The following is a 24,456-nucleotide window of genomic DNA, read 5'->3' on the forward strand; positions in this document are numbered from 1 at the left end:
GGTGTGGCATAAAACCCCTACTTAGATACCTTAGAAAATTTCGTGCAATGGTAAAAAGGTAAAGAAACTAGTAAAAGGCTCTTTTCTTGGGGCCTTTTTACCCCATACATAGGGCTTGTATAAATTAGGAGGGAAGAGAGGAGAGATAGCCAAGGTTTGTAATTTGATAGCTAGAGGAGATGGGGAGCCACTATGGCGATTACACCGCAGGGGCAGAGCTGGAGCGCGAGGCCTATTGGCCGAATGAAAAGCTTCGCATTTCCATCTCCGGCGCTGGAGGATTCATCGCATCACACATTGCGCGGCGGCTCAAGGCCGAGGGCCACTACGTCATCGCGTCGGATTGGAAGAAGAACGAGCATATGAGCGAGGAGATGTTTTGCCACGAATTCCATCTCGTGGATCTGCGAGTGATGGAGAATTGCTTGGCGGTGACCAAGGGTGTTGATCACGTCTTTAATTTGGCAGCCGACATGGGTGGGATGGGATTCATACAATCGAATCACTCGGTGATTCTTTTCAACAACACCATGATCAGTTTCAACATGCTGGAAGCAGCTCGGATCAATGGAGTCAAAAGGTTTGGGAAAATCTTTTTTTTTCCTTGGTATTTTGACTTTTCCTTCTCCCAGATTTTTCTATGCATCCAGCGCATGCATTTACCCAGAATTCAAGCAACTTGAAACGAACGTGAGTCTCAAGGAATCGGATGCTTGGCCAGCAGAGGTATGCTGTCTTCCAAGAAAAAAACAACTTGTTTCTCAAACTTTTTGTTTTTCATGTTGCTCTTTCTAGCCTCAAGATGCTTATGGACTAGAGAAGCTCTGCAGTGAAGAGCTGTGCAAGCACTACACCAAGGATTTTGGAATCGAGTGCCGGATTGGAAGATTTCACAATATTTATGGGCCTTTTGGTACCTGGAAAGGTGAGCGGTCTAAAGTTTGTTCTTTACTCTCGTAGCTCATGCATTGGTGATTGATGAAAACCAATTCAGGTGGACGGGAGAAGGCTCCAGCGGCATTTTGTAGGAAAGCTCTAACTTCCACTGATAAGTTTGAGATGTGGGGTGATGGGAAGCAAACACGATCATTTACGTTCATCGATGAATGTGTGGAGGGTGTTTTGAGGTGTGTCTCTTTTTCTGCTTTCTGGAATTGATGGTCGATCGATTCTAAATGTCTTTTGCTTTTTCTTTCTTGTCGTGCACAGGCTGACAAAGTCGGACTTTCGTGAACCGCTCAATATCGGAAGTGATGAGATGGTGAGCATGAACGAGATGGCTGAGATTATCTTGGGTTTTGGAGACAAGAAACTGCCAATCCACCATATCCCTGGGCCAGAAGGTGTTCGTGGTAGAAATTCGGACAACGATCTGATAAAGGAGAAGCTCGGTTGGGCCCCAACAATGCGACTCAAGGTGAAAAAACGAGTTTTTTTTTTCCTCTCTCTCCTGTTTTGCAGAAGCAAACTAACGTGAGATTGTGTGGTGTGTAGGATGGACTCCGGATCACTTATATGTGGATCAAGGAGGAGCTAGACAAGGAGATCTCTGAGGGACAGGATATGGCTGCTTATAGCTCCTCCAAAGTTGTGGGAACTCAAGCTCCTGTCCAGCTTGGCTCGCTCAGGAAGGCCGATGGCAAGGAGTAGTAAAGCGAACTTAAGTGACAAACTCAAAAAAAGTAAAAGAGTGAGCTTTGGATAATCACGAAGCGTTCCTTCACTCCCACTTGCAGTGGAAGTGAAAGAGTAGCAGCAATAAGAATACAAACATCTTGGTTTTATTTTTCTTTCTCTTGGCTTGGATTCGATTCGCTTGAAACGATGGAACTTTAGCTGGCGAGAGCTTCCTTGAGCTCCTTATTCTCTTTCATCTCCATGATAATGTCACAGCCCCCGATAAGCTCGCCTTTGTGGTAGAGCTGAGGATAAGTTGGCCAGTTTGAGAATGCCTTGAGCCCCTGCCTCACCTCCTCGTCACTGAGAATATCAAAGCTGCCAAATTCGATGCCTTCCTCCTTGAGTGCGCTTGCCACCTTCTTGCTAAACCCGCACTTTGGCTCCTCCGGCGTCCCTTTCATGAAAAGCATTGTCGGGGACGAGTGAATCAGCTTTTTCAGCCGGCTGTTGATGTCTTCCTTTTCCTCTGTCGCCCCCACAGCTTCCTTGAGCTCGCCACTCTTGTGCATTTCCATGACGATGTCGCATCCACCTATCAGCTCGCCCTTGAAGTATAGCTGCGGAAACGTTGGCCAGTTGGAGAAGGACTTGATGCCTTGCCGGACCTCTTCGTCGCTCAGAATGTCGAAGGAGCCAAAAGGAACTCCCACCTCCTCGAGTGCTCCCGCCACTTTCTTGCTGAAACCGCACTTTGGCTCCGACGGACTCCCTTTCATGAACAGCATCACGTCGTGCGAGTGGATAAGCTTCTTTAGACGCTCCTCGAGAGTTTCCTCCGGTCCCTTGTCGGATCCATTGGCGTGAGCTTTGCTGCCATTCTCTTGCGACTTTAGCTTGGCGTCCGCAAGAGCTTCTCCCAGCTCCCCGCTCTTGTGCATCTCCATTATCACATCACACCCTCCCAAAAGCTCGCCTTTGTAGTACAGCTGCGGGTATGTGGGCCAGTTGGAGTAGAGCTTCAAACCTTGACGGACTTCTTCGTCTTGCAAGATGTCGAAGCTCCCAAAATCCACGGACTCCTCCTTGAGCAAACTCACCACATTCCGGCTGAAGCCACAGCGAGGCTCTTCGGGGCTCCCCTTCATGAACAGCATCACGGGCTTGGAGCTAACGAGCTTGTCCAGCTTTGACTTGAGCTCACCGGACACCGAAGAAGGAGGCTCCTCGGACTTGATTTCCGTCTTGCTCGCTCCATTCTCCTTTGGAGGAGCAGCTTCCCCCGCCAAAGCCTCAACTTTGGTGGCCAATTCGGCTGGATTCGCGCCCTCCAGCTTGTCGATCACCTCCTGGTTCTGCATCACAAACAGCACACAAGAGTAAGAAAACAACGACCAGATGCAGCGATTCAGTGACTTTTCCTTTTCTACCTTTATAAAAACGAAGTAAGGCACCACAGAAACGCTGTACTTTTCGGATATTTCTGGATGCTCCTCGGCTTCAACCTGTGAGTACAATAATTGGTGGATGTTTATTAGTCAAGTCTAGGCAAATCAGAGAAGAGAAATCGAGCACACGCCCTGTCAAGCGAGACATGGCATACGGCAGAAGAGAAGGGAAAAAAAAATAGCACCACCAACAACCAGACTCACTTAAGAATGAGACTTGCCATTCACAACTCCACAACAAAAATGTGACCGATTTAGAAACGTGGAAGATGAAAGAGAAACCAAATCCAAAGAAGAAAGAACAAGACAAGCAGCAGCGAATCGAAAAAAAAAAATGCGATCCGAGAAATCGATGAAGTATTGTATACAAACCCGGAGAAATCTGGCACGCGGAGCAGTGTCGGCACAGAGTTGCTCGAAGACGACATCCATTTGCTTGGAGGCCTCGCACCAGGGCGCACGGAAATGGAGCACGACCGATTTACCAGCCTTGACAACCTCGTCGAGATGCGCCAATCCACGAGCTTCTTCCACCATGAGCGCCATGGCTCTCCCTCTTTGATCGCTCGAGACCTCCGACCTCGACCTAGAACAGAGGAGAACTAGGGCAAGCTTTTAAAGCGGACGAGCAAGCGCATATTCCCTCCCAGCAGAGAGCGCATATTCCGCCACCGTGGCGGCGTGGGCCCCACCCAGCGTGCAGAACCCCGTTTGCGTGCGTGGAAGGAACGGGCTGTACTCGTGCCTGGCGCCACGTGTTGAGCTGCGAGTGGCCTGCCGGATTACTATACTGGGAGAGTGATGTGGATATCCCCCAATGTTTGGGAGCACTAAAAGAATGAGTTGTTGTGATGCAACATCAGTCTCCTTTGTGGAGGTGGAATCGAATCAAACCAACAAACATTACAATCTCTTTCCTCCAAATTCGATCGAAACTTTGTGATGTTCGATTTCATCCAATTTGCCTCTTCCATTTCCTCGAAGTCATGTATGCCACCCTGTCCATGTACGCTGCATTGTTCTTGTCCCTCATGCCCGTGTCAAAGTTATAGTCGATGAGCAGCCGAACAATTCTTTGGTTCCCACATCGCACTGCAATGTCCATTGCAGTTTCTCCCGATGTTCCGGCGTTGGGCCTCGCACCCGCCCTCAGTAGTAGTTCAACCATCTCACTGTCCTGACTAGCAACTGCTTGCAACAGTGGTGTCGACACTTGATCATGGTGATACTCTAGCCCGTCCAGCACAACACCACCTTCACTTATAAGGAGTTCCACCATGGTCTTTTCCCCTTTGAAAGCGCACTCGGCCATGAGAGATTGTCCTAAGTCTGCCCACTCCTCCTTGGAAGAAAGCTCATGTACCAGCTTCCTCAGCTTTTCCAACACCCCTCCCTCGGTATCGATTACCTGGTTAAGGTCCAAATTGGCGATCACGTCCGTGTAATCCTCCTCGTAGAGGAGGAGGCTATGCAGCTTGTCAAAAACGAGATGAACGTCACCCTTCTCAATTGCTTCCTTAAGCTCCCCCGTCTGGTAGGCTCTAGTACTGCTTTCATCCTTTCTCTCGTCATCGGTGTCGTGTGGAAGTTTCCCCATCTCTGTCAAGACGGCTAGCACTTCAGCATTCTGCCGGGCGGCTCGCGCAAGGCAGGCAAAGGACCAGCCGTCAAAGTCAAGCACCCCGGCTGCGTACTCAACCATTTCCCTGCTTCCATTTGCCCCCAGGCTCCTCCACAACCTGTCTTCAACGCGATCATGTCGGGCTGGATCCTTCCAATGCGAGATGATGAGTTGGAAGACTGACCAGTCCCCATCTCTCGAGCATGCATGGCTGAAAGGCTCCACTCCATACAACTTACATGCCTCCACAAAAATCCTAAGAAGTGGCAGAAAAGCCCGGTGCTGGGGCTCGATATGATGCCTGTGTCGAAACAGCTGCGCCACCTTTGCTGTAGAACTAGTTATCCCATCATTGGAAGCTGCATCAATCACGAAAACGTCCAGCTCCAGAAACGCTGTCATCACGGCTAAGCTCCAGAAGTCCATGGCATGGTAAAACAACTCTCTCAAAAAAAGCGGGTCATTCGCAGGTGTCGTTCCCAGAGTCCCCCCTCTTTCAAGCAGGAACAGGACCGCTCCCACCTTGTCACCTTCGATGGCATACGAAAGTGGAGTATTGAACTCGTTAACCAGCGCTACATTGACGTAGTCGGGCTGCTGCGCATAGTCAAGCAGGATTCTCATCAGTTTGGTGTTGCCTTGATGCGCCATTCTGTGCAGCGGTTTCAGGTTGCTGCTCGGGTGCCATGTATCGTAGTCCATTCCTAAGTCGTAGAGAAGATAGGACAGTACCTCGTCACTTTGGCCATCGCATGCTTCGTGCAGTAGCCACTCTTCTTGCACAACGATGTCTCTCCATTTGCTGGCCAGGAAGCGCAGCACAGCTGGGCTCCCTGGGCGGACGCAGATGCTGCACAGTCGGGAAACATCCCTTTCAGGGTTGAAACTCCAAGTGACCCCCGCTCTGTCCATGATATACTCGACGCCCATTTTGAAATCAATCTTGCAAAAGAGATGTAGCAGCGTGTTCCCATCAATGTCTACCACCATGTTCTTGCTTGGCTGCTCAACGAAAGCGTCCAGAACGTTAGGGAACCTTCTCCTGAGACGGTTGAGCATGTCCCTGTACTCTGCCGACGAAACGAATGCAAGATCATTGTTGTTGTTGTTGTTGTTGCAGCTGTCGCATCGGACGACATTCCATAGCTTATCATAAGCAGCGTGTGCATGTTCCAGGCACTGCTCCAGGGAGAATCTATTTGTACGATCCTGGCAGCAGCCGTCAACCATGGCAAAGAGCTCGTAAAAAACTGGCTCGATCACAGGCTGTTTCAAGCCTGGTGGAATTTCAAGAGTCACTGGACAGCCTGGGAATATCTTGTTGTCAATAATTTCCTCGATCTCATCACGCTTCTCAGGGCCATCAGGGATGAAACCATCCCAGGACATCTCGATCCATAGCATGCCCAAGGAGTATACATCTGATGGGAAAGGATTATCCACAATGAGCTTAAAGCCTTCTGGATCATCCAGCGCATCTGAAACCTCAGGCGATATCCAGAACAGCGACCCGCCCAGCGAGTTGAGGTAATCAACGTCTCTCACCTTGAAGCTGAATCCAAAGTCTCCGAGCTTGGGCGTGCAGAAGCTGTCCAAAAGCACGTTTCTACCTTTGAGATCTCCGTGGTAAACGCCATTTCGATGGCAAGTCTTTACTCCCACCACCACCTCCATGAAGATTTCCAGCTTTGTCTTCCACCAAGATGGAAGCTCTTCCAAGCCCGGACCCCGAGACTTAAGAAACCTGCTAAGATCACCGTGCGGGCCTTCCACGAGCTCCATGACGATGCAGACGCCATTGAGATCGCTGTTGCGGGTAACCCCATAGACATGCACCACATTCCTGGTTCCTTGTAGCACCCTTACATTGCAGGCCTCCCTCAAGACTTCCACAACCTCATCCAGTTCAACTTCGCCAGTGTCGATTTTCTTAACAGCAACTGTTATCATTTTCTCGCTGTGGTCGCCTTTCAAAATGGACCTTGACGGCGTTTGGTGCCTTTTTGCGTTAACCCAAGGCCCTCTGCTAAGCTCAAACCTCTCTCCATGGCTCCCCATCAGCATACCTTTAAAGATTTTTCCAAAGCTTCCGCCATCGATGCTCCCTACAGAAGCCAGCTTTAGAGTGTCCAGCAGATATGTCTCTGCGCGTCTGTACAAGTCAACAGCTACTGCTGGATCCCTTAGATCTTCCCAAGCCTGCATAGCGGCTTCATACCGCGATATCAAGTACTCCGAATCTGAAACAGATGACTCTAGCTCAAATTTTGATGTTAAGGAGGCCATGCAGGCTTGCCCCACGCTCAGAAATTGTGCCCCCTATACATACACGCGCTCTCATCTAATTGAGCAATTCTTAGTCCACTGATCCCTTGCTTTGACAAAGTCAAGCAGAATTAATTGGAATGAGAAGTCAACTGATCCTCATCTAATTTAGCAATTTAGTCAACTGATCCCTTGCTTTGGTAGCTTCTTCTTCTTGACTTTGTTGATCAAGTGTGGCAAACAGCTGGAACACACTTCAGAAACAAGTTGGCTGACGATCAAAGTTGCTGATTGATTGATCGTGCGAGAGATCGAAAAATGAAGAATTTTCAGAGTCATACGCACTCATCATGGAAGAGATCACCGCCATTAATTGGAATGAGAAGTCAACTGATCCAATGCATGATCTAATATAAGTTCTTCAATAAATATGTGTGAAGATCGATTCACCGGAATATGGCGACTGAGGGCTTGGTCGCCGCAGGCGCTAGTGCAGCATTGGGAGCTCTTCGAGGAGATCTTCGAGGAACAGCCGACCTTCTGATCAAGCTTGCTTGTGCTGCTCGCAACAGCATAGGCAGATGCCAGGCGATGGCAGACAAGGTGAAGATGGTTACCACCGCCCTCGAGAGCAGATCATACAGGTACGACGATGTCAACCTTCAGGCTAATCTAGAAAAGCTGCTAGTTGTGATGAAAGACTGCGTGTGTCTTGTCGAGAAACACAGCAAGACGAGTACGGTGAGCTTCTTCTTCTCGTGCCACGCTCTCACTGTTGACGAATTTGACGACCTCGACGCGCGCCTCAATCGCTGCATCAGCTGCTTGAATCTGAACTTCCACATCTCCTCGTATGATCGCAGTCATGAGCACAAAGACGAGATCATAGCCCAAGTACAGGCCAACACAGCACGAACTATTGAGGAGATAAAGCAGCTGGTCCATGGCCAGGAGCCCGTAGAATATTTGACAGCCGTGCAGGGCGTTGTGACCATGGGTGAAGCCTTGGCCGGGGACTACATGATATCTGCGACGCTCACCGACAACAGCTCCTCAGTGTCACGGAAAGTCATCCTAGTGCAGTCACACGAGACAAAGAAGGAAGTTGCGATCCTGGAGAAACTAAGCCTTCACGAGTGCATACTTGAGTTTCTTGGCATCTTTCCATATGGTGAGTCCAAGTTTTATCTTGTCTTTGAGAGGCCCTCCGAGGAAATGACAACCTTGGACGAACTGATCAATAAGAACCCGGGGAGTTTTATGAGTGACTGGAGAGTAAAGAGACAGATCGCTCTGGAGCTGGCAAGAGGTATGAGAGTCTCTCATCTGGCCGGTGTGGTCCACAAGAATTTCCGCAGCTCCAACATATTTCTTAGCGGTGACCTTCAGCACGCTAAGATCTTTGGCTTCTACCAGGGAAGGATCAAGCTGGAGCCAAGTGCCAAGAAGTGGATGAACGATGAGCAAGTCCGCTGGGCTGCACCTGAGCAAGTTCAGAGACACCGACCTGCCTTTGATGAAAAGTGTGACATCTACTCACTGGGAGTGGTGATTTGGGAGCTCATCACTGGGAACTTTCCTTTCGCCAAATACACTAACTACCGAAAACTTAGTAGAGATCGGAGCGAAAATGTTGCCCTCTTGGATGACTTCCCTGTGGAATGCAAAGCAGGTGAACTGGGCAAGTTCAGCAGAATCTCTGAGCTCTGTAGAGATCCTTTGCCTGATAACAGACCATCTCTCGAGAACATTATCAATGATCTCCACAAGCTCCTTCCTGAAGAGATGATTTGAAAGTTGAAGTGCTTCATATTTCGGTGCAGTGTGTGAAGAAAATTATAGTAAAAGAGCTTGGATCTTAGATCATCCATTTCTTGAAAGCGCATTTGGCTCCGGAGGCAGATCCTTGCAATCTTGTATGCTGGTACTGGTTGACATGCTCATGCTCAAATCAGGTTCATGGCCTTTAAGGAGAAAAAGTAAAGTAAATATTCTCTCGGTTCAAGGTTATCTTAGAATATCAAGTTTTGTATGGAGTTTGTTAAAATGAATGCTTCTAAGAGAACCACAATCACAAAGAATGTAAAATAATGATAAATTTTCATCAAACAATTTCTAATGTTAAAAATCGGTTTTAGGGTTTATCAATAAGTGAGGAGAAAACTATTAAAATATATAGAAAATATTAAATTATATAAGTTATCTAAACTTTATTAGATAAAATATAATATAGGATAAAGTTTTCTTAAATTACACACAAATATTTTTTAAAATAAAACAATTTACCATTTATAATTACAATCTTAATTTATTATTTCTAAACTCTTTGTGACCATTATGAGTGGCTAATTTTTTATCTTTACCCATAGAAATTCATAATTAATAATGATTTGCACTATCTAGATAAGTTATCATACTTTTTTACTTGTGATTAGAAAACATGGCATATAAACCTTTTTTTTCTTACTCAAAATAGCTCCTTAAATTCTATTTATAAAAAAAATAAAGTGGAAATATATTTTATTTTAATATCTTAAGTATAAAGATTATAAAAATTAACTATATTTAGGCTCAATAAAAAAAATTTGTATTCAAGATGTTTATATTTTAAGTTATAAAAATTGTTATTATTGAGATCCTTGAACAGTTTACAGCAGTTAAATATTATTATTTTATTATAGTAAGATCTTATATATAGGTAATTACTTCTCAAAGATATATAAATATAATAGGTAGTAATCTTTGAGGTAGTAAATATATAGGTAATTACTGTAATTATATTTTATAAATATTTAAAATTTTCATTTTGCAACTCATGCAGGGTTAGAGTTAATACTGTTATTTGTAGTATCTTAAATTTTTATTTTTCATGTTTTCTTCTAAATATCATAATCAAGATCAAATCATCTAACCCATATGAAATTTTTAGTCTTTTCATATACATTTATAATAAATCATTTGTTTTTTCCATCTAGAAATCATTGATCTTACTACAATGAACAAAACTATAAAATGGAAAAAATCTTGCATAGCTTGCAACAAACATTTATTGAGGGATGTACATGACTTGTAATACCAAAAAGAAAAGAATGGGATAGATACTGTCAAGAGTATTGAATAATTTCATGGACACAAACTCTGAAAATGTGTATTAAGATTTTGTTGAATCAGATTTCAACATATATTTTAGTGCCTACACTAAATGCTAGTTAGTAGCATATTTCTAAGGCATGAATCTCTATTACATTTGTCCTTATAGAAGATTAGCTTCCACCAGAAAAGATCCCAGGAAGGCTTACTAAATATAAACATCCATAATTAGACTTTGGTATTTATTTGAAACCAGGAAATATCTGAATGGTACTTTGAAAACTATTTGTTGTAATCAAGGTAATTAAGCTATCGCACTGCACAGCTGAAAACAATAAAGAAATATGAAAAATTGACAAACAAAAGTTTCTAGCATACTCATTACTCCCAATTCAGCTCATTCTCAGCTCATTCTCATCTCCTTAAGTGTTTAACATAGAAGAGCTGCTGTGAGGACCCACAGAAGTGGTAACATCAACGGGAGTGCTGAAATATAAAAGAAGTAAACTCCCGTAACAACAAAAAAACTACATACCCAGGAGAAGGCATCAAGCTCTCAGAGTCGATAGCAAGCTCTACAACACCTTGAAATTTTGTTAAAATATACCGCACTTTAGAAAGTTGATGAAGAACCTACCTTTCCTTCTCTCCTCCTCTGCACGCCAAAGCTTATGAGCCTGCCTAAGTATATCCTCTGGAGTGCTTTGGATGGAAGGATCTTTGGCACGCCGGTCTTGCAACTCATTAGTAGCAAGCTTGAGTAAATCCGTCATCTTCAGAGTGCTCCACATGCTAATCCAGATAAGGTTTGACTAACTCGGTAGAGCATATATATCTAGCACTTACTTGCCAACATAGATATGACCAGATGAGTTCTTCACAGAACTGTGGAACATTTTCGGCATATCTTGGTGCAGCAAAGGGATGAAGACATACCCATCTGCCACACACTTAATACTCAACACAAACTTGCAACAAATAACTCACCTTTCTCACAAATGATGCAAAGGGCTTCCATCCTAGCCCGACTGTATAAAGCTTGCCCTGTTGTCTTTATGTCCTGGACTTTGCCTCCCACATTCTCTTTGTACACAATTGTCTCCCGCTTACGAGCCGCTTGCTTCTCCTTCTTGCGACTAGTCTGCCCCATCAATCGAAAAAGCTTAAACCCTAAACCCCAGAGAAGAATCAATTGAGGAATCCTTCTATTTTAATTGCTGAAAAGCCTGATTCACCAAATTAGGAAACCAAAAAAACAAAAGTCAGGCTAAAATGAAAAAGAAAGAAGGAAAATACAGTCCGTGTCCATTGATCGATCACTCTTTCTTGGGGACTCTCGACTTGTACAAACAAATGTAGGCTGTGTGCCAGTCCCCTGTGACAACCCAATTAGTGGCGTCTTGTTTTCGGAAGCTCACTCACCTCCTCCAGAGAGTTTTGTAATGTCTTCCTCCCGTTGTGGAATTGGGCGATCGTCGTCAAACTCGATCCATTTCCCTGAAACATTTAAAAAACACAAGTTTACCACAGACAAGTCCGGTATCTCTTGCCATTTTCTTGTTTGACCCAAGCCACATAGTGCCCCGAGTCGGCACTCCGTCCCTTGTGCGTCAAAACAGCCACCAAGTCGTATATGCCTGACAGTAAATAATTCTTGTGAGCAATTCCTTTGATTTTCACCCCCTTCTCACCTGTTGGACTCCCTTGCTCAGTGGTAGACCAATCCTGTGCATGAGAGAGGTTAGGTAACTCCGATGCTGATAGTTCCAAAAAGAAAAAGAGGGAAGGTTTACCATAGACGAAGGCGCTGGTCCATCTTCAATCTTTCTCTTACCTTTAAGTCCAGCTTCTCTGTCCTCTTGTTCTCTCAAAAGCTGTAAATGAACGGACAAGGATGTTAAACGACATGCAAGCAGAATCGCAAATACCTCGCGTGGTGCCTTCAGTTCATTTTTTAATTCCTCCGAGCAAAAACCCATGACATCCAAAACTAATGGATAATCGACTTTCTGCACGTTAAAAGGGCATTTCCTTTGAAGCAAATGTCTAAAACCAAAACTTACCCTCAAGATCTTTGCTTTCTGTTTCGTTTCCCGTTTCCAGAAGAAACGAACAAACTGCACAGTCAAGTATCTGAACAAAACAGTGCACATTAGAGCAATTGATAAATCATAAAACCCACGTACTGAGGAAGACGCGTGATAACGGATTCCTTGCTGTGAACTGCAGATCTACCCAAAGAAGGCGACGTTTTCTCGAGCTCGGATTTTAGCCCCTGCAAACGGACAGCGCAGTGTTCGCTAGCTGTTTCTTCAAGTAATGCGAACCTGTTTCAAGCCTTCGTTAAGATGATTGACGTCCTGTGAAATGTGGCACTTTAAAGAGTAGACAGTTTCAGCTTCTTCGGTCTCCTCTTCAGTTTCAGCGCACTTGATTCTGAAAAAAGAACAAAATCACATGTGTATCCGAACATGTCATGTCAGAAAATGACTCACCTGCTTGAGATGTCTACACCAAACAGATTCTTTAGTGTCGCCTCCCTGGTAGAGAAATTAAGAAATACCACATCAGTCAGTGACAAGTAAACGCGGACCTGGTCTCTCCAGAAGATGGCCGCAAACGCTGAGAAAGTGTATACACGAGTTGCGTCCAGCATTCTTCCGCATCCTGCTGCATGTAAGCTCCATTGTTGGCTTGTTGAGCGAACTGTGGAAACTTGCTTCGCAACAGCTACAATAGGAGCCATGAGTATATCAAGGAGCAACGTAGCAATGCTAGAGTACCGTCCAGAAGCGGAGAGGAGCCACGGCCCTGTGGCTGCTGTCAAGCTCGCCAAAGAGGTCACGCGCCGCAAGCGTTAGAGTGTGTGATGACGGGTCCATGTCAGTCCCCGCTCCCGCGGAGTAGCTGCAAGCATACACATCACAAAGTCGTCGTAAGTACCGGTGTTGAGTAAAAGACCAAAACCAACCTTTTCAGAGCGGATCTTAGCTCCGGAACGGAATGGAGGCACTGAATGGTTGAGTTCATGTAGCACGTATTGCCCAGGTTCATCAATCCTGCTGTGAATCCCTTTAGTAAGGGAGATAAGTTTCCAAGACGAATGGCGATGATTACTTTTTGTGTCGAAAGAAAAAGGAGATGAGATAAGCAAAACCACCAACCTGTTCGATCACTCCTTGCTCGTTCTCGGGCAAATCTTCCACAAACAGTGTGCTCTTTTCCGGAGCTTTGGGAGCTTCTTCGGCAGTTCCCATCATCATCAATCGCTGTCCCTGAGGAAAAGAAATGGCCAGAGTCACAGACATAAAAGTCGTAACGCTACCTCCTTCACAGCAAGCTTGCTCCAATCTCCATCGTCCTTTATTGACACCAACAAAGAGCTCAGCAAGCCTGAGAGAACGAGAAATAGAGTGAAGCGCAGCTTACCTTGAGCAGGCCGCCCTTGACCATGATCTTCTGCCTGTCTGGAGGAACTCCGGTGAGATCGAAGAGCTGGCATTTGAAAACGTAGGGCGGTTGCTCCGTGTCGATCTCCACAGAGGGGAACAGCTCCTTCTGCCACTTGACACTGACGGTAACTGCGCAGGGAAATGACGAGAGTGAGCGAGCGAGTGAGAGCGCGAGCGCGAAATCGACCTGACGGCATTGTCACGAAGAACCCTAAATTCTGGGGAATTAGGTCGACAAGTTTGCTCGAGGTAAAAACTTTAAGGATGGAGCGCATTTGGATCTAGCGGTTCTAGACGGGCATGGCATCGCATGGACAATGGGCTGGCCTCTGCGATTAGATCGTGTCGAGATTTGGATCAGGCCAGGCAGCTCCACAGGCAATGGGAGCGAGCAAAGGAATCGAGCGGGAGCCTCTATCTGGGAAATCTCCTCATCGAAACATATGGCAAATGCGGGCATCCCGAGTGTTCCCGCAATGTTTTCGACAGTCTCCGGCTGCCCAACACCTTCTCTTGGAACCTCCTCATCTCTGCCTACGCTCGCAATGGATTCCTCCATGAGGCCCAAGAACTCTTTGCGGCGATGTCGCCCCGGAGCTTGGTGGCGGCAAACGTGATGATCACCGCATATGCCCGAAAGGGGCACGTCATAGATGCAAAGAATGTCTATGATTCTATGCTGGAGCACAGCTCCATTTCGTGGAGTGCTATGATCACAGCCTTTGTGTCAACTGGGAATATAGGCGACGCCTGCGATCTCTTACAAGCTTTGCCAGAGAGGGATATTACGTGCTCAAACTTAGTCATTGCGGCATATGCCCAAGCAGGGCATTTGCCTCAAGCCAAGCGCTTGTTTGACGAGATGCGCCACCGTGAGATGGCAACTTGGAACGCAATGCTCGAGGCACTCGCTGGTGCCAGAGACGACGTGATCGAAATGGAGAGATTTTTCGAGACGATGATGCCGGGGTGGAGCGCTGCGTCTTTGACAATACTAGTGACTGCACTGGCTCGCCATGGCCGCCTTGACGAGGCTCGAGTAGCATTCGAGACAAGGCCACAGCTACACGACCTTGTCTCGTGGACGGCACTGCTTGCAGGCTTCGCTCTCCATGGCGATGGGGATGACGATATCCAAGAGTGCGAGACCATCTTCTTCCACAAAATGCCCCTCCACAACCACGTTACTTGGACCATGATGCTCGCAGCCTACGCCAGGCACACGGATCTCTCGCGAAGGGCGTCCGAGTTCTTCCACGAAAACTTGCCGCAGCACTCCATCGCGTCGAGCAACACCGCTATGGCAATCCACGTCCAGGCCGGGAAGATGGACCGGGCTCGCGCGCTGTTTGATGGAATGGAGCTGCGAGACGTCGAGACGTGGGATCTTCTTCTCAGGGCCACGCCAGCTGACGAGGTGAATCGAGTGTTCGAGAGAGTGCCCGAGCACACTCCACTGTCGTGGGCTACCAGGATCACAGCAACCGTGACGAGTCGCCATCTCGAGAACGCTCTTGCCATGCTCGACAGCCTGCCCGACCACCACCATCTCGAATCGTGGACGAAGCTTATGAAGTGCTTTGGCGAGCAGGGATTCTTGGAGACCGCCAAGGCAATCTTCGAGACGCGAATGCCCGTGCACGACCGAGTCTCGTCCACGGTGATGCTGATGTCGTATGCCCGGCACGGGCATTTCGTCCAAGCAAAGGAGATGTTGCAAAGCTTGCCGGATAAAGACATGGAGTCGTGGAACTCCCTGCTCCACGTCAACGTGGCGGACGAAGCCTTGAAAGTTTTCCAGAGGATGCCTGCTCGAGACGTGGTTTCGTGGACGAGCATGCTTACGTCCTACGTCCAAGCAGGTCGAGCGGAAGAAGCTCTCCATCTCTATCGTTGCATGAACCTCGAAGGCGAACGGATCAACAGAGTCACCCTGGTGGCGGCCATCGATGCCTGCGCCGATGCTGCTGCCATAGCCGACGGACAAGCCATTCACTTCGGTTACGCTGCACACGACCACTACTGCTGGCCTGACACCAAACGTGACGCTCGAGTAGAGAATTCGCTGCTGAGTATGTATGGACGATGCGGGAGCTTGGCACAGGCCACGGCTCTGTTCGTCGAGATGCGCGAGAGAAGAGACTTGGTGTCGTGGAACACCATGATCACAGCATACGCGCAGCGGCAGAGCCGATCAAACACCTCTGCTGCGCTTGAGGTGTTCCAGCGGATGAACCAACAAGGTGTCCTTCCCAACGACATCACTTTCACTGCGCTGCTGTGTGCTTGCAGCCGCTCCGGATGGCTTGACGCTGCCTGGAGCTTGTTCCGCACTATGATCGCCGACTTCGGCCTCGAAGCTTCCACGCGTCACATCGTTTGCATGGTCGATCTGCTCGGACGAGCGGGAAGGCTAGATGATGCGGAGAGAGCGATCCGCGGAGCGTCACTGGCCGAGCTCGGTGTTGCTTGGAGAACGCTTCTCGCTGCCTCGGAGGTGCACGGTAACGCAAACACTGGAGCACGGGCTGCAAAGCTCGCAGCCTCGTCGGCTTGTTCTTCCCGTTCTCAGGCCTACGTACTGCTATCCAACTTACTGACCACGTCCTAAGCTCGTCGAACGACTGAATTTATACATACCGAAACGTATATAGATACAAGTGTTGCCGCCGCCGCCGCCGCTGCTGCTCGATGCTCGATCGAATCAAGTCAAGCACGCGGCAACAAGCGTGCCCCTGAGAACCAAGTAGTATCTCACCCACGTAAATCGCTCCATGTAGTACGAAGGCGTGGGAGTTTGTGCTGCTCCCACCACCAAGTCGAGCACTCCAGGGGCCTTAAACTTTGTAGGAGTGTTCGTGGCGAGGTTGTCCACCTTGTGCTCGTAGATGAGACCGTCCGAATCCAGCTTGTACTCGGAGGTGCCGTCGAATTGACCACGAGCTTCCCACGGCACCCTTGGAATCCCATACACTGTCCATCTCACCATGATCACCTTGTCCCGTGGCTGCCAGATGCGCTGGATCTCTATCCATATCGCCTTGAAGAAAATGCGGCCATAGAACCTGAGCCCCCAGAACATGAGCTTGTAGTTTGCAATGCCACTGAAAGTGATGAGCGGATCCCGGAATGTGATGTCGTCCCTGGAAATAGCCCGAGTAAGAAATCGATCGTTCTTGCCCACTCCAAGCAAAGGTTTTCTTTCTTGCTCACTTACCTGTAGATGTCGAAAGTCGGTGGCTTGTAGAACATCCCGGGGAGCTCGTCTCTCAAGCTCCGGATCGCATAGCCTACGTTGACGTGATAATCGTCTCCCTGCTTCTGCTGCTGCCGCCGCTTCTTCTCTTTTTGCTCTGGAGGAGGCACCTCCACGGCATAGCTCAGCAAGCTTCTCTTGTGGCTATCCAAGTCGTCCTCGTCGAGAATTGGGATGGTGCCACCCGGCACAAGAGGCCATCCCACGGGCGGCCGCCATTCCCCATTCTTGCTCCTGCCCTGCCTCTCTTCCACTACATTGCTGCATTCTATCCTGGATTCTCTGATTCTAGCGTCCAATGAGTACCTTCTCGACGCTGCCGCTCTGCTGCTGCCGCTGCTACTGCTGCTGGAGACGCAGTCGTGAGCGCCATCGCTGGACGCGGCGCTGCGCTGATGCGGCGATGCCGCCGCCACAAAGCTGTGCAAGAAAATGCACGCCATTGTGCTAGCCCTAATCCACCCCGAGCATATTCGTTCCCGGATGTCCCGGAAGAGCCCTAATCTGTGATGGAGGGGAATGGAGGCGATATTTCACGCACTCCCAGTGTTTTGAGCAGCCAAATAGAAGAAGGGTCTTGTTTGTGCATAGATGAGTGAATCCAGGTACTGTTTGTTCACTGCTTCCTGGGTCTTTTAATTTTGTAGTAGCTCCTTTTTTAAAAGGTAATGCATGGCTTATTTCCTTTGTTTGCTTCTCATCTCATATGAATACTTGTATCATCCTTCACGTCCTTATTTGTGATGGAGTGGCCTCTATGCTTCTCAAGGAAGAAGTTGATGCACTTGAAAACGGATTCTTCGTCTTCAAACGAGATGCTTTATGGATTGAGCATTCATTCCTGAAGCTGGTGAGCTTGCAAGAGCCTTGATATATCAGCCGTGTTGATGTTGTCTCAGAGTCAAGGAGCCTCCGCAAAGGAAGGCATGTACACTGCTTGATAATGCTGATCCAGCCTAATTCTTTGCTTCTTTCAGACACATGCAAGAGGAGCACACGCCAATCATCGGAACCAGATGATTGATATTGAGCTGCATAGGGCGGATTATGATTTACTTCGAGTCGATGGCCGCGGCTTCAAAAAGTGAGTGGAGGAACGGAAGCTTCCGACGTTCTCGAAGAGGCATGGGTTTGAGAAGCCGAATGATGAGCGAGCCTCGCAGCTAATGGATGAATGTGCCAAAACAGGACTAATGGGATCAGGGATGAGTACAGTTTCATCATTCGCAAGAATTCATGTCAACAAGCAGTGTAAACGCTTGGGCTTATAGACATATGGGACCTTACATACTTTGGCTTGCAGATCTAAGATCGTTTCATTACTCACAGGAACATATGTATTGCGTTGGTGCAAGTTCTTCCCCAAGAAAAAGTTCAGCACCTGTCTTTGATGCAAGAGCAGTCTGCTACCCAACAGATTCAATACTTCGAGACTAACTGGCATGGCGTCAACTGGACTGCAAACCCTTATGCGAACTTCATCAACTACTGTTCTTTGGTTCAAGTCACATCAAACATGCTTCTGGATGCTCGCGGGAGCTGGGACTGGATTCAAGTACGGCCCACAGCAAACTGAAGGTAGTGAAGATTCATCTCATGATACTACTGCAGAATGACCATCTTGAATGATTTCGCAGGGAACGAGGTCGAGCCACAAGCAGGAGCTCTTACAGTGAACTTCCTGCAAAATACCGCAAAGGACTTGGATTAGCTTATGCCTGTCAAATTGAGAGTCCCTACACTGTGCTCTTTAAATCGTGCCCTGCTACCAGTAGTCTCTGCACGAGCACAGGCCATCTTCAAAGAGATGAGCCCTGCTCCCATCTCTCACACTGATCTTGCGCTGGAACAGCATGGACACGTACTTGATCACGGCATGGCAGTCAGCACACATCCGGTGCTTGCTACAAATGCGCATCATCGCGTCCCGAGGTAGTTTGATCACACCAAACGCCACAGCCAGCCTCTCGCTGTGGTGTCTCTCGGCTTCCACCTTCCCTCTGATCAATCCCTCGCTGCTAGCCTTGAAAATGTAGCCAACGCTCGTCATCCTCAACCGCATTCGCTCCAGGAACCTCTCGAGCTTGCGAGACATGGTGTGGTTCTTCCTCGAATGGCCTTCGAGAAACCTGTAAACTTTGCCGTGGATCTCGATGAAGCTCGACTGCCGCTGCTTGTACCGCCTCATCTTGGCGATCATCTCCTCGGCCTTGGCACGCATCCCATCCTCCACGTACATGTTTGCAAGGATCTCGTAGGGGAGGTGGTCCTTGCTATCCAGCTTGAGCATCTCCCTCGCCGCTCTCCTTGCTCGCGGGAGATCCTTGTGAACTTCGCTAGCCGTCAGCAAGCTCAGCCAGTCGAGCCGCCCTGGATGAAACGGCGAGTGATTGACGAGATCCTCCACCTTGGCGACTCGGCCTTGCCGTCCCAGCAGCTGCATCACCATTCTCAGGTGCTCCACTCGAGGCCGGATGTTAAAGTCGGTGATCATCGAGTGGTACAAGCTCCGGCACTCTCCGAGCCTCCCTTTGTGGCTTGAGCCCGCGAGGAGCGCGGTGAAGGTCTCAGCATGAGGTAGCAATCCTTCCAAGTTCAAGCTGTGATACAGCTCCGCAGCTCCAGTGACAAAGCCGTGATCGGCAAATGCCGAGATGAGCGTCGTGTACCTCGTCGTTGTCTTGTACGCCATCCCCTCAATCTTGTCCCTGGCAACCTCCAAGAGCATGCACTTGCCGTAGAAGTTGGCGAGCGCCAGCTCCAGAACGTCCTTGACTTGGATTGCCGACTTCGCGAGCTCGAGCACCCGGGATCCATACTCGAGAGCCACGAGACCGGCGCAAGCGTCGATGGCTGCCACGATCGTAAACTTGTCGGGCGAGGTCCCGTCTTGCACCATCCGCTCGAAGAAGTGGAGGGCCTCGTACGAGTCACCGCGCCTGGCGTAGGCCGTGATGATCGAGTTCCAAGTGTAGGCGTTCTTGGCGGGGATCCTCTCGAAGAGCCGGGTGGCCGTCTCCATCCGGTTGCACATCGCGTACATGTGAACCACCGCGGTCCCGGCACAAACATCCGACTCCAGCCCCGCCAACAGGACCTGCTGGTGGATCACACTCCCGTAGAGCAGCTCCGCCGAGTTTGCGCAAGCGTCGAGAGCAGCCACCAAGCTCGCTCGATCCTGGACGCCGCCCTCGAGCTGCATCATCCGGTGGAGCACCACTCCTTCCACCGGAGCTCCACTTCGAGTGAGCGCGACGATGAGCTGCGTCCAAGTCACGCTGCTCTTGCAGGCCATGGCGTGGAAGACTCTGGCGGCCGCGTCGAGCTGGTCGAAGGCGTAGTACATGGCGATGAGAGCGTTCCCCAGGATGGTATCGCGGGTGGCGTAGCCCCGAGACGCGGCCAGCTCGTGGAGAAGCCGCCCGGCTTTGACACTCCTCTTCTGGAGGCTGAGAGCCGCGACGCTGGCACAGGCATTCACCGCGTGAGTGAAGGTGACGGCGTTTGGTTCTTGGCCCTGGAGCAGCATCCTCCGGAAGAGTCGAAGAGTCTCGAGTCCAAACTCCACTCTTTGGAAGCCGTGAGGGAGGAGCTTGTCCTTGGAGCGCAGCACCAGAGCTCCCAGCATGAAGTTCCAGGCGATCACGTCCTTCCTCTCCATTCTCTCAAACACGGCATAGGCCTGCTCGGTGTCCCTGCATTTGCCATACATGTCGATCAGCTGCGTAGCGATTAGAACGTGAGAATCCACACCTGGTTCTGAGAGTTCTTGCTGGTGGAGCTGGCTTCCTCCCTCCAGATCTCCCTTGCTTGCGCAGTCTCTCAAGGTGGACATTCGATGCTGGTATTGCTCCAGAGTCATGTTGAGTTGCTTGAGATCATCCTTGCCTGGTCGTCGGGAAGTGCTGCTGGGTTTTGCAACTTTGGAGATCTCCTTCTTCTCCTGGCTGGGCTTTGCAACTTTGGAGATCTCCTTCTTCTCCAGCTCCTTTCTTTTGTTTGCTTTCGAATCAGGTGCTTTCTTCCTGGCTTGTTCTTCCGCAGCATTCCTTCGTTTCATCTTCTTTCCTTTGGGCACCACAGGAGCGGCGGGCAAAGTGGACAGGGATCCAAACAAGCGCACGACGATCCTGGAAAGATTGTTGGAGTGAAACAATGTGAATCGCTAGCGAGCGCGAGCACTTACCTGTGATGCCTGGTCATGCTCAAACAAAGTCCTCACGGAAGAACCCTAATCCTATTCTCTTCTTGTTTACAATGCATGGACGACCGAGGACGCGGGCCACTGCGGCAGCTGACAAGGAAAGCGAAGCCAAGGCCGAGCGCTTCGAATTGCTTCTCTCTGCGGTACTGAGGAATCACCAGCAGCGATGGTAAGATCGGTGAGCCTGGATCGATCGATTGATTTACTCTAGCTTGTTTCTTTCCAGTTACACCAAAGAGGCTCTAGAAGAGAACGCCCGGCTGGTGGAGCTCAATCCAGAGGTTTACACTGCTTGGAACTTCCGGAAGCTCGCCCTCAAGAGTCTCTTGGATGCCGAACCCGACGAGGATTCTCGCAAGGATCTCGTCAAACAAGAGCTCAAAGTGGTATGAAATGAAATCTTTCGTTCCTCCTCTTCGTATGTCTCACGAGAGCCGAGCTTTCTTTTGTAGACCGAGAACGCGTTGCGAGCACACATAAAGTCGTATTCTGCGTGGCACCACAGGAAATGGGTGATTGCTCTCGGTCTTTCATCTCTGGACGACGAATTGGATCTGCTAGCGCAGCTCTTCAAAGTAGACGCTCGCAACTTCAATGCCTGGAGCTACCGCAGGTTAAAGTGACAACGTTGTCTTTGTCTTGTCTCTCACTCGCGATCTCTCTCTCTTTTTTCTTCCAACAGGTACATCGTGGGTCTCATGGGCGTTCCCGTGCAACAAGAGCTCGACTACACCATGACCCTACTCAACAAAAACTTTAGCAACTATTCCGCTTGGCACAATCGCAGGTTGGTTTTCTCGCTACAAGCAGAGCGCTGATATTCTATGGTTTGCAGTGCGTTGCTGCTGGAGCTCTTCAAGGAGATAAAAGACGAGCAGGGCAAGGAGTCGATTCTCTCGGAGGAATTTGAGCTTGTGAAACAGGCCTTATACACAGATCCGTGTGATCAGAGTGGCTGGTTCTACCATAGCTGGCTCCTGGGCCACTCTTCCAAACAAGATAGGCTCGGGACAGAGATCGATATGTGCAGGGACCTGCTAGAAACCGAGGAAGACGCAAGGTAACTCCAAGCTAGATCTTTGCTCCTTTGAAGTTGACTCTCTCTCTCTCTCTCTCTCTCTCTCTCTCTGTGGGGTGCAGTGACTGGGCCAGGAACACCCTCGGAGAAGAAAGGTGAGTTCTAACCTTCCGCGTTCGCGTGTTCTAAGCTTGTGCTGCAACAGTAAGTTTCCTCGGTTGACACTCGCACGGCTGCTAAGCTCGGCCCCTGGAGTTGACAAAGCCGAAGTGGTCTCGCTCTACGACCGACTGGTGCGAACGGACCCTCCACACGCAGCGTATTACAAAGACATGTTGCAAAAGAGTCGAACAACAGAGGAAGAAGCTCGTGTCCTGTGATACAACTTCCGAAGAATGTGAGTTACAAAATGGTATCTTTAGTGATCTGTGTTGTCAGAGCCCTCGGTCGAAGAAGTAACCGGAAGAGTTACTTGGGGAGGTTCTCGGAGAGCTGTGTCATGAAGGCACCGACGGATGCTGCGTCTGTCTGGATCCACGCGGCGTCGAAACCATCCTGCTGGAAATCTACACCCAAGTTGGCTGCCACCGTCTTGAACACGGAGCCAAACCGGTTCCCCATCTGAGCTCCCAGCCGGAGCCTGTGTGAGACGCCAACCACGAGTGCCTTGTCCGATTGAGGACAGCGAATGGCGCAGACGAGCGGCTTGCTCCGAGCACCTTGCTCCCGGAGAGCGTCCATGACGAAGTAGCAGAGCTTGGTGAGAGCCATGGGACGAGCAAGAAGCTCCACGTCGTGACCATCCTCGAGCTTGAACCACCTGAACATCTTGGTGTTCTTTACGAATCCCTGCTTTGTCACCGCTAAGCTTCCCTGCCTCAGTATCGCGCGCTGGACCTTGATGGCTAGTTCCATTCCCTGCTGGAGCTCATGCCACTTCTTTGGCGCCAGTGCCGAATAGGCCCGCATGAACTGGCCGCCGTGGTCATCGCAGCTTGCCTCGAGCAGTGCTGTGAGCCCGTAGACAACATCTGCCGCAGATACTTCGGAGCTGTATCCGTGGAGCTTCTGGAAACTACGGTAGTACAGGTCGGTCAGGCCAAACTGCGGTGACGACCTCTGGAATTCCTCCTTCATTCTGCGTCGAGTCTCTCCGCTCATATACTCGTACTTCTGCTGGCCTTCCACCAGCGCAATCCCCATGGTGGCCAGCAGCAACTTGAGCCTCTTGAGCCCCCCGTCACTCCAGGTCTTGAGCTTGGTGGCCACGTACGAGGAACACAGCATGGAATCATACAGCGTCCACTCTCTCAGCAGCATCAACCGTGGCTCCTCGTCGTTCGTAATGCGAGACCTGTCTGGCGCCTTAACCACGGTCCCGTCTTTCATGGTCACCTTTGTTACCATCTCCGAGTTGCCGGAGGTCTTGACGTAAGTGTCCAGCTCCATGACCCCCGACTGGTATCTCTCCATGGTGAGCCTTTCGTGAACAAACTGGTCCGTGAGGGAGACGCATGCCAGCCACAGAAGCTCGTGGGTGTTGATGTGCAAGGCGTGAGAGATATCATACACTTGACGCCCAGCAGCTCTCCCGTGAAACGTCCCTGTTGAGTAGTAGTCTTTCTTCCGTCTCCGCATATCTCTCCTCAAGTTGTCCGCGTGATCAGAAGAGTCGTCCCTGCCCCTGCCCCTGCCCCTTTTCCTCATGTTATCGTGCTTGTCACCACCACCACCACCATCGAGTTCCTCTTCATCGTCGGATTCTTCCTCGTCTTCGTCTTCTTCACCATCGCTGGCAGCAGTCATAAATGAGAAATCCGCGAGGGAGCCAACATCAAAGTCGTAGACAATGTCCCTCTCCATCTCCTCCTCGCGGGTATAGAGCACGGTTACCTGCTGGTTGTGATCACTCCAATTGTTGAGGTGGATGGGCCTGTGACTGTCCACCACAAACACAAGAACCCTAGGCCCCAGCTTGAGCTGCCGCCGGAGATCTTGGGTGCCTCCCCAGTTGATGAGCAGCACCACCACCGGCTCCTCCGCCTGGATGGCCGCGGCACGGCTGCCCACATCGGCCATTCTCGACACTGGGAACACCGAGTGGCGCACATTGTCCGCGTTGAGGATGGAGCGAAAGATCTTGAGCGCGCACACCGAATCGGCGTCCACCGTCGAGGGGAGGATGTGGAGAGGGCAAGAGGAGGCGGCAGAGGCGGCGGATTTGAGGCGCCGGTAGAAGTGAGCTCCGCTGCTCTCTCGCACCATTCTCCGGCCACCTCTGTGCTATCTAGCCATGACCGTGGCCGCCAAGATCTGGAGCTCACCTCTCTTCTTGTCGATCATGGGATGGGATGGATCTCGCCCGCCCCGGGATCTCTCCCCAAAAGCCCTAGAATAAGAAATGCCCGGGAAAATGGGCGGGCTGTTCAAATTGAGTGACACGAGCGCCACGCTGGCAATGACATTGAAATTTTTAAAAAGCTAA

The 24,456-nt window shown here is 49.6% G+C and overlaps 9 protein-coding genes across 9 annotated transcripts; 3 read left to right on the forward strand and 6 right to left on the reverse strand.

Annotated features, from left to right (window-relative positions):
• The first annotated feature begins 76 nt into the window (after nucleotides 1-76).
• Nucleotides 77-1,791, forward strand: LOC9637620 (GDP-mannose 3,5-epimerase 1). Its single transcript, XM_002989570.2, has 6 exons — nucleotides 77-580; nucleotides 633-726; nucleotides 796-925; nucleotides 995-1,127; nucleotides 1,210-1,417; nucleotides 1,495-1,791. The coding sequence occupies exons 1-6, from the start codon at nucleotides 180-182 to the stop codon at nucleotides 1,648-1,650; spliced, it is 1,122 nt and encodes a 373-aa protein (XP_002989616.1). The 5' UTR covers nucleotides 77-179; the 3' UTR covers nucleotides 1,651-1,791.
• On the reverse strand, nucleotides 1,682-3,656 carry LOC9637159 (monothiol glutaredoxin-S17). The gene is made up of 3 exons (XM_002989614.2): nucleotides 3,438-3,656; nucleotides 3,048-3,122; nucleotides 1,682-2,972 (listed from the first exon to the last, which is right to left on the reverse strand). The coding sequence occupies exons 1-3, from the start codon at nucleotides 3,609-3,611 to the stop codon at nucleotides 1,833-1,835; spliced, it is 1,389 nt and encodes a 462-aa protein (XP_002989660.2). The 5' UTR covers nucleotides 3,612-3,656; the 3' UTR covers nucleotides 1,682-1,832.
• Nucleotides 3,657-10,393: 6,737 nt separating this feature from the next.
• Nucleotides 10,394-11,210, reverse strand: LOC112342106. The gene is made up of 5 exons (XM_024663372.1): nucleotides 11,029-11,210; nucleotides 10,888-10,981; nucleotides 10,679-10,833; nucleotides 10,577-10,625; nucleotides 10,394-10,527 (listed from the first exon to the last, which is right to left on the reverse strand). The coding sequence occupies exons 1-5, from the start codon at nucleotides 11,189-11,191 to the stop codon at nucleotides 10,464-10,466; spliced, it is 525 nt and encodes a 174-aa protein (XP_024519140.1). The 5' UTR covers nucleotides 11,192-11,210; the 3' UTR covers nucleotides 10,394-10,463.
• An 82-nt stretch (nucleotides 11,211-11,292) lies between these two features.
• Nucleotides 11,293-14,052, reverse strand: LOC9637160 (ubiquitin carboxyl-terminal hydrolase 6). Its single transcript, XM_024663405.1, has 16 exons — nucleotides 13,821-14,052; nucleotides 13,471-13,622; nucleotides 13,367-13,402; nucleotides 13,206-13,316; nucleotides 13,013-13,113; nucleotides 12,825-12,948; nucleotides 12,635-12,771; nucleotides 12,537-12,581; nucleotides 12,369-12,477; nucleotides 12,228-12,316; nucleotides 12,105-12,174; nucleotides 11,970-12,050; nucleotides 11,835-11,915; nucleotides 11,592-11,766; nucleotides 11,464-11,538; nucleotides 11,293-11,416 (listed from the first exon to the last, which is right to left on the reverse strand). Exons 1-16 carry the CDS (start codon nucleotides 14,050-14,052, stop codon nucleotides 11,358-11,360), a joined length of 1,677 nt encoding a protein of 558 aa, XP_024519173.1. The 3' UTR covers nucleotides 11,293-11,357.
• A 24-nt stretch (nucleotides 14,053-14,076) lies between these two features.
• LOC9637623 (pentatricopeptide repeat-containing protein At2g35030, mitochondrial) lies at nucleotides 14,077-16,104 on the forward strand. Its single transcript, XM_024663406.1, has one exon. It carries the CDS (start codon nucleotides 14,077-14,079, stop codon nucleotides 16,102-16,104), a length of 2,028 nt encoding a protein of 675 aa, XP_024519174.1.
• LOC9637161 lies at nucleotides 16,104-17,340 on the reverse strand. The gene is made up of 2 exons (XM_002989617.2): nucleotides 16,711-17,340; nucleotides 16,104-16,636 (listed from the first exon to the last, which is right to left on the reverse strand). The coding sequence occupies exons 1-2, from the start codon at nucleotides 17,190-17,192 to the stop codon at nucleotides 16,198-16,200; spliced, it is 921 nt and encodes a 306-aa protein (XP_002989663.2). The 5' UTR covers nucleotides 17,193-17,340; the 3' UTR covers nucleotides 16,104-16,197.
• A 1,012-nt stretch (nucleotides 17,341-18,352) lies between these two features.
• Nucleotides 18,353-20,979, reverse strand: LOC9637624 (pentatricopeptide repeat-containing protein At4g21065). The gene is made up of 3 exons (XM_024663370.1): nucleotides 20,936-20,979; nucleotides 20,503-20,879; nucleotides 18,353-20,444 (listed from the first exon to the last, which is right to left on the reverse strand). The coding sequence occupies exon 3, from the start codon at nucleotides 20,408-20,410 to the stop codon at nucleotides 18,515-18,517; it is 1,896 nt and encodes a 631-aa protein (XP_024519138.1). The 5' UTR covers nucleotides 20,411-20,444; nucleotides 20,503-20,879; nucleotides 20,936-20,979; the 3' UTR covers nucleotides 18,353-18,514.
• LOC112342105 (geranylgeranyl transferase type-2 subunit alpha 1-like) lies at nucleotides 20,980-22,392 on the forward strand. Its single transcript, XM_024663371.1, has 7 exons — nucleotides 20,980-21,122; nucleotides 21,180-21,339; nucleotides 21,406-21,566; nucleotides 21,636-21,740; nucleotides 21,789-22,013; nucleotides 22,094-22,126; nucleotides 22,177-22,392. Exons 1-7 carry the CDS (start codon nucleotides 21,007-21,009, stop codon nucleotides 22,349-22,351), a joined length of 975 nt encoding a protein of 324 aa, XP_024519139.1. The 5' UTR covers nucleotides 20,980-21,006; the 3' UTR covers nucleotides 22,352-22,392.
• Nucleotides 22,324-24,342, reverse strand: LOC9637625 (cell division control protein 45 homolog). The gene has a single exon (XM_002989619.2). It carries the CDS (start codon nucleotides 24,234-24,236, stop codon nucleotides 22,440-22,442), a length of 1,797 nt encoding a protein of 598 aa, XP_002989665.1. The 5' UTR covers nucleotides 24,237-24,342; the 3' UTR covers nucleotides 22,324-22,439.
• Between the last annotated feature and the right edge of the window lie 114 nt (nucleotides 24,343-24,456).

This window comes from Selaginella moellendorffii, unplaced genomic scaffold, assembly GCF_000143415.4.
Source record: "Selaginella moellendorffii unplaced genomic scaffold, v1.0 SELMOscaffold_99, whole genome shotgun sequence".
Taxonomy (NCBI): domain Eukaryota; kingdom Viridiplantae; phylum Streptophyta; class Lycopodiopsida; order Selaginellales; family Selaginellaceae; genus Selaginella; species Selaginella moellendorffii.

What these genes read in the sequence shown, in the direction of transcription:
- LOC9637620 (XM_002989570.2), top strand. Translation starts at nt 180, where the DNA reads ATGGGGAGCCACTATGGCGATTACACCGCAGGGGCAGAGCTGGAGCGC. An exon ending in CGGATCAATGGAGTCAAAAG is followed by an intron (nt 581 to 632) that starts GTTTGGGAAAAT and finishes TCCTTCTCCCAG; the next exon opens with ATTTTTCTATGCATCCAGCG. An exon ending in TGTGTGGAGGGTGTTTTGAG is followed by an intron (nt 1,128 to 1,209) that starts GTGTGTCTCTTT and finishes TGTCGTGCACAG; the next exon opens with GCTGACAAAGTCGGACTTTC.
- LOC9637159 (XM_002989614.2), bottom strand. Translation starts at nt 3,611, where the DNA reads ATGGCGCTCATGGTGGAAGAAGCTCGTGGATTGGCGCATCTCGACGAG. An exon ending in CGCGTGCCAGATTTCTCCGG is followed by an intron (nt 3,123 to 3,437) that starts GTTTGTATACAA and finishes TTGTACTCACAG; the next exon opens with GTTGAAGCCGAGGAGCATCC. An exon ending in CTTACTTCGTTTTTATAAAG is followed by an intron (nt 2,973 to 3,047) that starts GTAGAAAAGGAA and finishes TTTGTGATGCAG; the next exon opens with AACCAGGAGGTGATCGACAA.
- LOC112342106 (XM_024663372.1), bottom strand. Translation starts at nt 11,191, where the DNA reads ATGGGGCAGACTAGTCGCAAGAAGGAGAAGCAAGCGGCTCGTAAGCGG. An exon ending in TTGCATCATTTGTGAGAAAG is followed by an intron (nt 10,982 to 11,028) that starts GTGAGTTATTTG and finishes AGTGTGTGGCAG; the next exon opens with ATGGGTATGTCTTCATCCCT. An exon ending in GGTCATATCTATGTTGGCAA is followed by an intron (nt 10,834 to 10,887) that starts GTAAGTGCTAGA and finishes TATCTGGATTAG; the next exon opens with CATGTGGAGCACTCTGAAGA.
- LOC9637160 (XM_024663405.1), bottom strand. Translation starts at nt 14,052, where the DNA reads ATGGAGGAATCCATTGCGAGCGTAGGCAGAGATGAGGAGGTTCCAAGA. An exon ending in AGCAAGGAGTGATCGAACAG is followed by an intron (nt 13,114 to 13,205) that starts GTTGGTGGTTTT and finishes CCCTTACTAAAG; the next exon opens with GGATTCACAGCAGGATTGAT. An exon ending in CTAAGATCCGCTCTGAAAAG is followed by an intron (nt 12,949 to 13,012) that starts GTTGGTTTTGGT and finishes GTATGCTTGCAG; the next exon opens with CTACTCCGCGGGAGCGGGGA.
- LOC9637623 (XM_024663406.1), top strand. Translation starts at nt 14,077, where the DNA reads ATGTCGCCCCGGAGCTTGGTGGCGGCAAACGTGATGATCACCGCATAT.
- LOC9637161 (XM_002989617.2), bottom strand. Translation starts at nt 17,192, where the DNA reads ATGGCGTGCATTTTCTTGCACAGCTTTGTGGCGGCGGCATCGCCGCAT. An exon ending in CCGACTTTCGACATCTACAG is followed by an intron (nt 16,637 to 16,710) that starts GTAAGTGAGCAA and finishes GGCTATTTCCAG; the next exon opens with GGACGACATCACATTCCGGG.
- LOC9637624 (XM_024663370.1), bottom strand. Translation starts at nt 20,410, where the DNA reads ATGGAGAGGAAGGACGTGATCGCCTGGAACTTCATGCTGGGAGCTCTG.
- LOC112342105 (XM_024663371.1), top strand. Translation starts at nt 21,007, where the DNA reads ATGCATGGACGACCGAGGACGCGGGCCACTGCGGCAGCTGACAAGGAA. An exon ending in TCAAACAAGAGCTCAAAGTG is followed by an intron (nt 21,340 to 21,405) that starts GTATGAAATGAA and finishes TTTCTTTTGTAG; the next exon opens with ACCGAGAACGCGTTGCGAGC. An exon ending in AACACCCTCGGAGAAGAAAG is followed by an intron (nt 22,127 to 22,176) that starts GTGAGTTCTAAC and finishes GTGCTGCAACAG; the next exon opens with TAAGTTTCCTCGGTTGACAC.
- LOC9637625 (XM_002989619.2), bottom strand. Translation starts at nt 24,236, where the DNA reads ATGGTGCGAGAGAGCAGCGGAGCTCACTTCTACCGGCGCCTCAAATCC.